Source organism: Heliconius melpomene, chromosome 12, assembly GCF_056956725.1.
Source record: "Heliconius melpomene rosina isolate 202511_hmr_F chromosome 12, ASM5695672v1, whole genome shotgun sequence".
NCBI classification, from domain to species: Eukaryota; Metazoa; Arthropoda; class Insecta; order Lepidoptera; family Nymphalidae; genus Heliconius; species Heliconius melpomene.
This window is the reverse complement of record NC_140400.1, coordinates 14,369,592-14,383,465: the sequence shown is the minus strand read 5'-3', so window position 1 is coordinate 14,383,465 and position 13,874 is coordinate 14,369,592. Positions and strand designations below refer to the sequence as shown.

The following is a 13,874-nucleotide window of genomic DNA, read 5'->3' as shown; positions in this document are numbered from 1 at the left end:
AAGTTCACTAAGCTTATGCCCTATAAAATAAAGGAAACGCGTGAAAACAAAAAGCACATACGTAGGTACAAAGTGATTTATTTATTACCTCCACAACAAATGGAATGCCAATACTATTTCTTGGTTAGAAAAAGATATCTCGATCAGGATGAGCGGGGAAGAACACCGGCTAATGGCAAGAGCGAGCGATAAATATTCATCGCGGCAAAAACACGGTGCGCACGCGCCGACGCCGACCATCGCGCTTTCTTCTTCGGGAGCTACTTGAACCGCTGTGGAGGTGGCTTTTCTGTTATTAGATGTAATGCTACTACAAGGTGGTAAAATATTAATATATAGCATTTTACGTTGTTGTTTAAAAATTTAATGAATTTAAAATATATTTTTTTGAGATGTTACATGCTAGATTCACACTCGAGGGATTGAATTATTTTTATTGCCCATCCTCGTAACAAGACATATAGCGGCGTTGAGTTTCATCCCTAAGGGTGAAGAAGGTATAAAATAAAATATATATTTATATATGTAATAATATCTAATAATATTCGTAACTCAATGTAAAAGCAGTGGTCGGTGCTCTCGATAGCCGCAGGTCAGCGCTAGAAAAAGTTACGAGGCGACACGCGTATGTGCGCGTGCGCGTGCGCGTGCGCCGTTTTACTTTATACTTTAATTTGTTCAACTCTTTACTGTAACTGGGACGTGTAATGTACTATGTATTCTAAACTATATTTTACGTCTTTTCTATTTCTTTCTACGGCTTTTCCATACTCACGCGGAGAAAAATTTCTCAATAAAAATAACTTATATTAAAATATAGTAACTTTGCTCTTCGCTCTTAGCTTGTCGTGTTTTAGACATATAATTTACCTTATGACAAAAAAAATGCATTTTTTAAGTCACCTGAAAATTGTAAAGCTATTAAGATATGATTATATTATTTTCGCAGCTAATTTCTCCTTAGGAAAGACATATACCTATGTAATCGTAAGTAAAAACATATAAGTATTTGATAATACATAACCAATTTGTTATCACTATTGGTACATTTTTGTACAAATATGAAAAAACATTTTCATGTAACGAAATTAAGCTTTGCATACTTTTTGCATACATGTAATGCATAATATAATTTAGAAAGGACTAATATATTGACGTTTTCACTTAATTATACAAAAAAAAAGCAGCTGAGGCCAGTCGTGGCGCAGAGATATAAGCGCGTGCACACGACAGGTTGTGGACTCGATTCCCACTCGAGAAAATATTTTTTAAGATTTTTATTTTTTCTGTCTGGTATCGAGGTATAGCGCGGCGTAGAATTCCGCCACTCAACACTCGGCAACACAATGTTCCCAAAATTCGGCGGAAAATGTGTAACGGAGTGCTTTAACATTATGTTCCCTCTGCCTAACTTGCTGTCTACGTGGATATAGAGCGAACCTAAAAAAATCTATGCAATTATGGCGCGAAATTAGTTTATAACTTCTATTCACATATAAAACTTCCACATACCTTCATAATTTATAGGAAATCATATTTTTTTCTGCCTAAACCATAGTAAAGGCAACAATGGTACGAGAAGTAATAACTCAACAGCATAAATATATTTTTTTTATTTAAAATACCAAAGTACTATCAATCAATGAATATTGGCTCACAGTACGAAAACACCTAATCTATTCAAGTGGCTAGCATCAGAGGTCGCCTCTCGAGTGAGAGGGACAAAAATACACTTGGCCCACGCGATAAAAGAGGACGCACTATAGACGTGAGGTCAAAAGGGTATATGTCATAACCTGTTGGTAAGAAACGGCTATATGCGGTACAAAGCGCGATAGAGAGAGCCCATCACTAGTGACGTATAGGGTTGTATGTCACACAATGAGTCGCGGCCTGTGCGAGCGAGGCGCATATATTTTTTTATACAGCGAAAGAAAAGGACGGAATTCCAGAGGTCAAAAGACGAGCGTCGGCAACCCTGACCTCTGAAGCCAAGTAGTGGGCCGGACTCGGTAAATAAAATGTTTAAAATATTTCCTGGGAACGTGCAGATTGTTCGCGCTGTTCAATGGCTGCCAGCGAGTTATAGTTTCCCCTAGCTGTTAAAATAACTGTGGGCATTGTATTGTTTCACTTGTCTATTCGTACTCGTATTCGTATTCGAATAGTAAAATATGTCCGCTCTCGATTCCATTCGATTTACCTGCATTTGTATTAACGTACTACGCGCTTGATAGCTCAATTATTTGGAATGAATAATTTATGGAATATGCTTGAGACATTCTGTTATGTTGTTTCTATGCGACAGGTCTATCATGGTTAGTTAGTTAAACATTTGAATATACCCGTACGATAATAAATAGAGAATTGCTTTAAAAATATTTGTTTAATTAATGTCAATATAAATAAAAAAATAGAAATTATATTAACAACCAAACCAAAACAAAAAGGCCAACAAGCCATAATTTAAATATTATTTTAAAATTAATAATAATATTATCAAAATACGTACAATAAATATTTAAAAACAAAATAGGAATCGACTATTGTATACGTCAAATCCATCGGGCATCCGTCCCTGATCTCTGCACTAATGAATCGGGACGGCATAATTAAACGCTGCCGTTCCGTTCAGAAACTAATATGTTACATTGTATTACACTAAAATTACAGACGAATTTATAAAAAAAAATAGAAAAAAGTTTCAATGTAATTTAAAAAAAAAAGTGACATTATCTGTTAAATTATTTATAGGCTGTGACGTATAATTGAAACATTAAAGTGAATTGTGTAATATATTTTTCGTTAATATTTTAATTAAAAAATAACTGTAATATTATAATTGTTTTTAATTATAGTATATATATGTGTTAAAATAAAGTGTAAATAAACTGAAAAGTGAAATTTATTATGACATAATAAATTAGTACAGAAAGCGATGATAAGAATGTTTACACCAGAGTTTCATTTCTCGAGTAAATTATTGGAGTTGTTAACAAGAGGCAAGTATTTTCTATTTTATATATGAGACATGCGTATAGTAATATTAATATTTTATATATATTTTCTAAATATTAATAAATATTTTGAAGAATGAGGTAAGTAGTTTATTTTAAATTCTTTAAGCATTAATATTCCATTATATTACTATTTATGGGCATAATTGACAAGGTTCGAGCAACTTTTTTTGGCCTGTACTGAACTTACTGGAATAGGATATGGGTGCCAATAATAAGCTACGTATTAAGCAGAATTGGTTTCATGCGGGTATGGAATCGGCGTCCTCCGCTGTAGCAGAACAGAAAAAGTGTATTTCCTATTATAAGAAATATATTATAATGAATGTTTCTAAAATGTAAATAAGTATCAATTATTATATATTTAGATATAACATTTGTTGTGTTTTCGAAATGCAGGTCCTATATTGAAAAATATAAAAACACTGCGGCATTTTTGTGGCATTGAATTCCCTTCATTCAACACGTTTGTATGAAAAAAAAAACAATAGAATAACTTATCTGTTCCTTAATAAAAATACAATTTAAACGTCTACCAGCTATATCATGAGTGTATGAAAGTAACTGACTGACAATATACAAGTTGTATTGCCGTAAGAACATCCTATGCTACGATCGTAAATTGAAAAGAAAATTATGTTTAAGTTAAGAGAGACTTATTTATATAATATAATATTATATGTTTTGTTTCAGGAAACGCACAGCGCGACAACTTCACCTTCGCTCCTAGTAACGGTGAGTGACTGTTAATTATTATAAACACTTTTTTTATGAAAATTATACTATTAACTATAGTTGTATTATTAAAAGATTGACAAAAATATTATATATGCAACGTCTTCTACTGTATATTTCACCCCAAATTAATGATGAGTACAAATGATTTGAGAATATTACAGGAAATATATTTTTTTCTATAGGTACATTTTCTAATTGTGAGATAACAAAGATAAACAGAAAGATGATGTTCGCTGGTAGATTGACTCCACTGTTACATCTCCACTCACATTTTATTTATATGCTAAAGCTAAATATTAAGATGCGTAGTGTTTGAATAAACTACCATCACACACATTCAGTTATGGCTTAGTTACGACGAAACGATTTTTTTTACACATATGGCAGAATAGAAAAAGAGTATTCCGATTTTCACTTTCCGCCCGAATTCGAGATAAAGCGAATTCTGTAGTGAAACTTAACCAAAGTGGGAAAATTTAAATAATTCCTCCCTCAAAGAGAGACACAGAGAGAGATTCTGTGTTCCCACACCGACACAATGGCCTCTGAACAGCATGACAATGATAAAAATACGGAAACTGAAGCACATGTCACATACAAGTAAATTTATACAACATTATCAGTGCGATTGGTCTCGTTGATTTTAATAAAAATATCTCATTAATCGAAATACAAAAAAAAAAAAAAAAATGAACTTTTACTACGTATACTTACTATTATATATAGTATACTTACGTATTGAATTTATTACCATCGATTTTGTGTTAAGTCGTGCTAAAACAAGAGTCGAGTCAATAATCGAAAATTCGCGTGCAGCCGATCTGATTTTGCTGGATCTAGATCATTTAGGCTGCGGCAGGTAGCGTAGCGGTAGTTGGGTGAAAGGTTTCATTGTGGTGTCACGACCGTCATTTATAATATACCTATATATATTTAAAGGCTTAAATGAACGCAAAATTCTCAGATTTTTTTTGTAAATGATCGAAGATAAGACGCGGTTGTGTCGATTTGTTTGTGTATTGATTAATTAAGGACGGTAGTATGGTAGACTTTTCTTTAAGGTGTGTTAGTTGTAATATTTCATATTTTTGTTGTAATACAATTTTATTTAGGCTTTTATTAGATTATGTCACGTCTACTCGATGGACGATCCCGGAATCCTGGGAATTAATTAGCCTTTATATTGCTCCAAAATTTCTAAATTTCAACTTGCATCGAAAGTCCTATAAAATCGGTTCCGCAATTTCGAAGATAAGTCCAGACAAACAGAAAGACTGACAATAATTTCAAAATCATTATTTTATGTTATATTTATGTGTAAATAACTAAGTGTACTTGAAAAAACAAACTATATTAAATTTTGATAATAATAAAAAGTATAATTAAGGCTTTAACATTGAGTGTCTAAACACTAGGTTTCCTCTATTTACCGTGCTACGAGTATGTACGGGATACAGCGTGAAGCTAAGAAGGATAATAAAACTACTGTAATATCGGTGTTGAGTAGAAATTGAGCTCACTATTAGCTTAGAAGTCAAAGCATCAACCAAAACACCAAAGGGGGTTTGTTAATGTATTTAGTGGTCGAGCCTGTCAATTGTCAACCTTAGTGGAAGCTTAGATGTAGATAACGCCCTTGTAGCTCTGCAGCTGCAATGATACTATCTTAACACACATTGCATATGCTTGGAGTACATATTTTTTATTACTAGAAATCTTTGGGAGAAAGTGAATAACGTAATATAATTTGTTGTTATGGGTTGTATACTTATAATCTCATTTATGAAATTCATCATCATCTCACTGACATTCTTCGAGAAATTAAAATCTTTCAAATTATTACTTTTTGTATTATGTAGTAATCGTCTATGTAAAATAATCCATTTTATATTTTCTAAAGTTTAATTATAAATTTATTTAGTTTTTTAGAATATTCGGAACATTCTTTAGAATTTGTTTTCTTATTCTTTCCTAGGGAGGTTTATGGCATCGATAGAGAAACTCTAACCAGGAACTTATCTGTATTTTTCTCCTTTTAATTGAAATAAACAAATCAATTATGAAATTAGTATCGAACCCTCAGTTGAAATATTAATCGTACTAGGCTAGATTTTTATTAAATTATATTACTCCATTTTATTGTATAGAACACTATTGTTACAGTTATAATTTACTGTAAAGCTACGTTTGCGGTTCAATAACTGAGACTTTCATTTAAAATGAAATGAAAACACAAGTCATCTGTGTAAATTATCTTTATTGTCCATAAAATGTTATATTTTAATGTAATATTAATTTAATTACTCAGTTATTAATGTTATATTAATCGTTCGTATTATTTGTAACGTTATGTTCTTGTTTCCCCGTTTCTTGACTTTTCGTTTATAACGGTGGTTTAATATAGTATTTGTGAAAACAATCTTCGGCTTCTTTGATCCATATATTTGATAAGGAGAGTTCAATTCAATTAAATTATATTATTTATTTTTATAGACTTATCAATATAAAATTTCAAAACGTCGAATGAAAACTCTATAGTTGCCCTTTTCAGATAAGAAGTTATAACATTATTACTAGTAGTACTATTAAAATAAAAAAGTAGTAACTATCTTAAAAAAATATATAATCTTATTTCCATACATTTACATCCTATTGATATTATTGGGCAAATTAATAAGCTTTGCTTATTAACTTTGATTTATATATAGCTATAGTAGAGACGATTCTAAAAATAAAATAGAATACCTAATAATATACTATTTCATTCTGTTCTTAACATTTTTTTGGAACTTTCCAATTACTTAATACTATGGTGAAGATCGAGCTCAGTGGCGTGCCATTGGGAGGCCTATGTCCAGCAGTGGACGAGGACAGGCTGATGATGATGATGATGATGATGGTAAAGTTATTGTATTAATAGTATTTTTTATAAATATCCATCAATTTCACGAAATAAACAAATTTAGTTTATTTATAATGCATATTAGAACATCATTCAATAAGAAAACGACCGTGGCGTGACTGCCTCTGTTCTGCAATCAGTGGATTGGTGGTGGTTGTCAATGGGCGAACATGGTAAACAAATCGTGTACTTTGTTAGGCGGTTCAAGAAACAATAGTAACTGATATTGTTTTCGATTTATACTTATGAATGCTTGGGATTTTGTTTATGCAGTAAGGAAAATTATTAATATAATATAACTTTACTATTAATAATATAGAAATATATATTTGGTGTCATAGTACAGTGATATTTACTGCGAATGAGATGGTTGTAGGCTCGATCGTCACTCGAGGGAATGATTGTATTTAAAATGTTATTATTTCACACTCTGGTAAGTGGTAAGATGCTCGTAAGCTGCGGCGTTGAGTTCTGCATTTCAACACGCAATGCTTCGATTCAGTCGAAAAGAAGAGAACGAAATGTCTGGAGATTAGATTCTCTCTATCTACTGTATCTATTGCGGTTGCGTAAAATAACGTGAAACTAAAAAATATCATAGGGGAAAAGAGTAAATAAATAGTAAATATTAATAATATTTACCTGATATGAGATAAGTTATTTAAATTTTTTATACATATGGAGTTAAGATATAAAAAAATACAGCTCAAGCCACTTTCCTAAGTTAGTATTAATTTTTAATGACAACCGCTACATTCATGTTTGTCCACGAGACGATTATTTCTCTTGTGGTTCCAAGACTAGTTCAGTGAGAAGGCAAGTTCTGAGCAATTTTATAATTATATATTAAATAAAGAGCAACTGTATCAAGTAAACATGTTCGAAGTAAGATTATTGGATAAATTTTCAGTTTTTCTAGTTCTTATTACAGCTCTACCTTTATAATAATATGTTATTTCTTTGAAATTATAATACTAATTTGAGCCGTAGCTGCTTGTATGTACCTACAACAACAAAAAAGATCATCTGAACGATAATATTTTATTTATATATTTTATTTTATTAATAGTAGCAATGTAAAATATTTATTTTTCTGATCACTTCTTTTAATTTTTATGTATTTATATTTGATATGCACAGGGAACGTAAGGGCAAATCCTAGATTCAACATGGCTCGTTGACATCTTCTGCTATCACAGCCACTTTTTTTCTTTTTTTTCTCCATGTTTTTCTTTGTAGTTTAGATCCAATCTCCAGGAAATGAAATATTTTCTTTTTTCCGTTATAGATAACAAGGGCAGCGTTTAGTTTGCCAATCCACATACTATGCCTCGAAAATTTAACGGGGATTTAGCGGAGAACAGAGTGTCTTAACATTAGGTTCGCTCAGCCTATTCTGTTTCTTGCTTCTTGTTTTCCTTTGTTTTTTTTTTTGAGCAAAGGTAGGTAAGAGTTCCAAATAACTAATAACCAGACCACTATAAATCAATTAGTAAAACCAAACCACTTGTCAGTCACATCTCGAAAGATGAGAGATACAATTTCAAAACGTTAATTGCACCACCATACCTCGTTATTTAGAACTGTTAATGTCCAGCAGATACCAAAGATTATCTTTGAAAGTGACTAGATTATCTGCAGCAACACAAACTGTTGTGCAACACTGGCCTATTGGAAGGATATAAACAAAAGTAGTTCAAAACGATGTCTTTTAAATAATAGCGATTGTGTAAACCAATATGTAGTGCGACTTAACTGTCACATGAATACTCGCCGAATGGGAACGGATGAATGGGAGAACGTTGTTGACAGAAATAATGTTATGTATAGTTAATTATGAAACTGGCAAATGTTATGAGGTAGGTTTAAGTAAGACTAAAGGTATATAAAGTTTAAATTTAATATTATATTGCTTTCTTTTATTTTGTGTATTTTATTTTTTGAATTTAATGTGCTTTTTGATAGTAGAATTTATTTAAGAAGATTAGGAAGAAAGAAAAAGCTCGTTATATGTAAATATTTCAGATAGTTAGTTTTTTTTGTTTCGTAATCACCGTAAGCTGTCATGATTTTGTCACAATTGTCTACATACATAAATATCTTATGAAGATATGAGTGTACCGTAGTCTTTGCTGCTAGGTATATTCTGGTTAGGGAGAAAGAGTGATGCTAAAAAAAGAAGTGAGTGTATAAAGAAACTCTTGTTAATCTTCTATATTTCTTTTTATTCACCCAGTATTCAAAAGAAAATTGAAGTTTTTGAGAAAATAATAGCAATTTTCTATTTTATAAAGTCTTATGTAAGTTCTTAACTTATTTTGAATGCAACATACCTTTAATGAAGGTTGTAATAGAACTATAGTGACAATTGTAGTTATAGTCTTAATTAGAAAGTAAGAGCTGAAATACTTCGTTATGTACACTGTCATCGCATACTTCTACTTTGATAAATAATTTCGATAATAATTCAGTTTGAAACTCAAATTAATTAGACTTGACGCCGTCATATTGAAGTTGAAATGCTTATTGCTTAAGATTTTCAATTAGAAGTGTATGCATATTAGAAATAACTGAACCATTTTCATATTCGATATTATCTAACAGCACTTTTTTATGTGCCTTTTCTTGTAAAGCGATGGGCACAACAATCCTCAACGTTTATATAATGTCATGTGAAAAAGCCAGTTGTGAAAATTTAAATCATTTATTACTCGTAACACGCGTGGAAATGAAAAAACATATAAGATTTCAGTCACCAATTTATAATAATATCCGATTATATGGGGGATACTAGTAAAAAAAACCAGTCGAAATGTGGCATCCATGTCACCGTAATAAGTTTCATGACTTGGCATCGATAATGGCACAGAGTTGCCGTTTAATTTTAGTTATAAATCATGCTCTTTCCCCGAACGCGAGGGCCGTCGGACCGGTTCGCCCGCGCTGCCTCATTTAAACTGTAGCACATTCCGGAGGTGCCGAGACCTATAGGCCGGTACTCTCACGTCGATTATATTTAAGGTACTGTAAGGTACGCTTTAATTATGATCGTGTGTGGATTTTTTTTTTTAATAATTTTTTGTCGTAATTTATGTATTGCGTCTTTTTGGTATTTTGTTGTCTTTTTTTTTTAATGTTGTTGGTTTTTTAATTTTTTTTCTTTCTTTTTTTGGTTATTTGTTATGTTGTTTATAAGTTGCGCTTAATAAATGTAACAGCTGAACTATTTAATCTTAGGTATGTGAGGATATTGACTATATAATATGGGTATTGTAGTCCAAGTTTTATTTTAACGTATCAAACTAACCTTTTTAAGCCTCAAAACATGAAATTTGCTATTGTTAAATTTATATTCGTTCTTTTAAAAAGTTATTTAGATACTATATGTATTAATATGAATTAGAATATCTCAGAGTTATTAATTATACAGAGAAATTTAAAATATAAAATAATCAATTCCCCCGAATGAAAATCAAATACTAAATCGCCGAGTGAAAATCAAACCTAAAATTTGTTATATTTTTATTTTCAAGGAGCAAATTTTAGGTAAATTGTCGTACAAGTCTATGGATACGGGAGGGCGCGTAAGTGCAGGCCCTCTTTTATCTCTCGCCGCCGATACACGCACTCATATTTGTATGTACGAGTACGTATTTTATCAATACTAAAACGCACACTCGAGCATATCTTACTGTTAGTTACATTTTACAACTAAGTTCAATAATTAACCTTAAAATCGAAATGATCGAAATTTTACATACTTTATGTGTTATATTTACATATTAATTTTGGATGTGGTAACGAAGTTATTTATGAACTGTTTTTTTTTTATTTTTTTCATCAGGATAAAAATATATTACCAATTTTAAATTTCTTTAAAAATAAATACATTCAGGTTCTCTGCGATCCATGTTCTCTTTATATTGTAATTTTGATCATTTTGTATACTGATGTATATATTATTTTATACTTAATCATTAAGCCTTTAACGAGATCACAAGCTTAAATCCATATTTATTAAGACCAGTTGAAGTTTTCCGAGAAATTTGCTGTACCAATTGTAACGTGTGCTCCACATTGGTGCGGTCGCGTCGTGAGAAATATTCGAAATTAAGGAGACACTTTTACCCTAGCGCAGTAAAAATATAAGAATTTAGTTTATTTTTAAATCTATGCGTTGCTTTATGTAGTGTAGACAGAGGGAACGTTGAAAGATAGAGGTTTAGTCTTCTTCTCTTTCTTCATGTTAAGCTTGGAAAATTCATTTTGTATTTTGCCAGTATTAAGCCATTTTGACCGCGGTCACTGTTACCGTATTTAGTGAATAGTTTTCCTAATATAGAATTAAAGCAACATGGCGAAGTGATATCTCACAATACGTCTTTCGTTCGATCGTCGTCGTTCCTAGCTCGAAAAATTAAGTATTTTCAATTGCCCACTCTGCCAGACTGGTTGCAGCGTTGAAATGCGCAACTATCCCAAACAGGGATATCATCCCATCTTTCTAACAGTCGACGTTCTGCACTTTGAAAAATAATAATTTCTATAAGTAAGAGTTGTCAATATCCTACGTTAATGAATTTTATGGACAACAAAATACTTTCCTTATACTTATCCTGAATAATTATGACTGAAGGTCAAATATCCGGCAGTAATTCTCGTCAGCCATCCTGTTTCCAGTAAGTAGCAGCCCAGACAACTTTCCTTTGATTTGTGATATGGTACGTCTTCATACATATCTCGAAATATGCGAAGTAGGCAAAAAAACCTTAGTGTCCTCAGAACAAAGCTCAAGCTTTGGGTTCCGCCAATCAACACGAAATGTCTTAAAAAATTGGCGGAAAGTGAGAAAGGGAGTGACTCAATACTAGGCTTCCATGTCCTTACCCCTCTATATGTGGAATATAGCTTGAAGCTAAATAAAAAAATGTTTAGTACGCCCGTTACGTTTACGTAATACGTAGTACGTTGTTCTAATTATTTTTTATTTTTATTGACTATATTTTGAATGTAAAATTTTATCGAGTGGATTTCGTGGAGCTTGCAACCATCACGTACAGCGTCAAACGACAGCATAAATCTAATGCAAATTGCAAAATTTTTATTAACTCTCATAAAATTAAATTTTCCAATAACCATATATTATTTGTTACTTTTATAATAACCATTAATAGTTTGTTCTAAATAAACTGTAATTGTGGAAAGTGATGTTGTAAATTATAAATGTTGATATCCGCTATAATCCATTCTGTTACAAGACCGCTTATCTTCGCGATAGCATTCAGCTCGATATTTCCTGGTAGTCAAATTTCACAAACTCCAAACGGTAGTCCTAGCTGAATTAGGAAATATATATTTTTGTATTTTTTTTAAATTTTATTGTTATAATAAATTTAAAAGTTTTATTTTACTAATTTTCTTATGGGAACGGAGTGTCTTAACACTAACTAACTAACTACACTAACACTAACTTCCCTCTGCTTAACATATGGGATGTTGGCATCGTGGTGTCGTGAGTTCAAATCGCTCTTGTAAGAATCTTTGTATTTATATTATTATACCCACATGTGTATATTACCCTGATTTCTATTAACAAACTGCAGTATTGAGAAACACCGGGAGATTTTCCTCCTTTTTTTCCCCCCTATTATTTCAAAAAAATCTATATGAGAAATAATCAAACCCCACATGCACCACATGACCTTTAGCATTTACACAAATTGTAATCCTTGAAGTTGGCTAACTAAACTAGATTTCGAGACGGCCATAATTTTGGTAAAACGGCGTTTTGCTGACAGCGCAATCCTGCGCCCACGCACTGTCAGCCGGTGATAAGGATAGATAATTGCAAGATAGCCGCTCGCTTACCAGATGAGTTGCATTGATGTTTATTTAAAATTATCCGTATTATATCGTAGTAGCGATATATGATTTATTCTTAGACATATGGAAGAATGAGGTAGCATAATGGACCAAAAAAAAATACTTATCTTACGAATTGTCTTTGGAATATTTCTTGTTGTATTTTTTCAGGTTAACGCTGTATTCCCCATGTAGCAAGGTAGGCAAAGGGATGCACCCTTTGGAGGAGAGTTAAGACACTCCACTTCTCACTCATTGCGTGTTGAGAGGCAGACTTTGCCTCATTTTGCTTCAACATGAAAATATTAAATACTGCATTTCGTCGAGTAGAAATCGAATCCACAACATGTTTTAGGATTATCTATTAACTAGTGGACCCGGACGCGGCTACGCCTGCTTGAACTATAAGAATATTAATTAAATATTATATAATATATTTATTTTTATAAGGATGAATATCAAAATATAAGTTCATTTTGGGTGACGTTTTCTTAAAACAACAAAGAAACTTTGCAAACCGTTGCTTAGCAACGACGGTTGTTATTAACATGGCAGAATAAATTGCATGTCAAATTAGAAAGTATTTTAATTTATTAGTACATATGTGTAATGTAATATTATATAGCCTATAGCACTTCTGAAGAATACAGCTTTCATACAAAACAAAAACATAGTAAATCGGACCAGTAGATCCAGAGATCTTAGCGTTCAAACAAACAAACAAACTCTTCCGCTTTATTATATTAGTATAGATTACGGTACATCTTGTACATTTACATTTACTAAAACCGCTATATAGTTTAGGCATTTGATTATGCAAAATACAATAGAGGAACACTTACAAGCTGTCGTCGTGGTAATTCTAGGTACCTACAGCATGCCGAGATCGATACTGTACAGGTTATTTATTAGCAAGTTGTCTGCAAAACCACATCGATTTGCATAAATGCGACGTGTTGAGTGAAATGCGTTATCCGATGTTGGTGCGAATTGAGATTGTTTAGCTACTTAGATAGTTTTCTGCAACTTTTGATCTATTGGGAGTCGTACTGGGTGGGTGGGTTTTTGGTGGTGTGCGATGTGGGATTGTGTTTGTGTTATGAAACTTAAGTATTTTTGTATTAAATGTGTAGGGTTCGAGAATATCGTGAGGATCGTGCTTGTGGATTCGATTCCCACTCGGGGTGCTGAATTATTAAATATTTTCAATTCTTTGCTCTTATAGCGAGTCAAAGCGCGGCGTTGATTCCAAGATGCAGTGAAAAGGTACAATAAAGGTGTAGGAATCCTACAATTATAAACTGAGTTGTCCATAGAATATTTGTATGTATTAATTGGACTTTTTTTTTACTTTA

General features: G+C 32.0%; 1 protein-coding gene across 1 annotated transcript in view; it reads left to right on the top strand.

Annotated features, from left to right (window-relative positions):
• LOC146534083 (uncharacterized) overlaps positions 1-13,874 on the top strand; it is a 178,197-nt gene that overhangs the window by 22,421 nt on the left and 141,902 nt on the right. Inside the window, exon 3 of the mRNA XM_085194413.1 lies at positions 3,711-3,752. Coding sequence (XP_085050539.1) covers positions 3,711-3,752 — 42 coding nt within the window. The remainder of the gene's footprint in view (positions 1-3,710; positions 3,753-13,874) is intronic.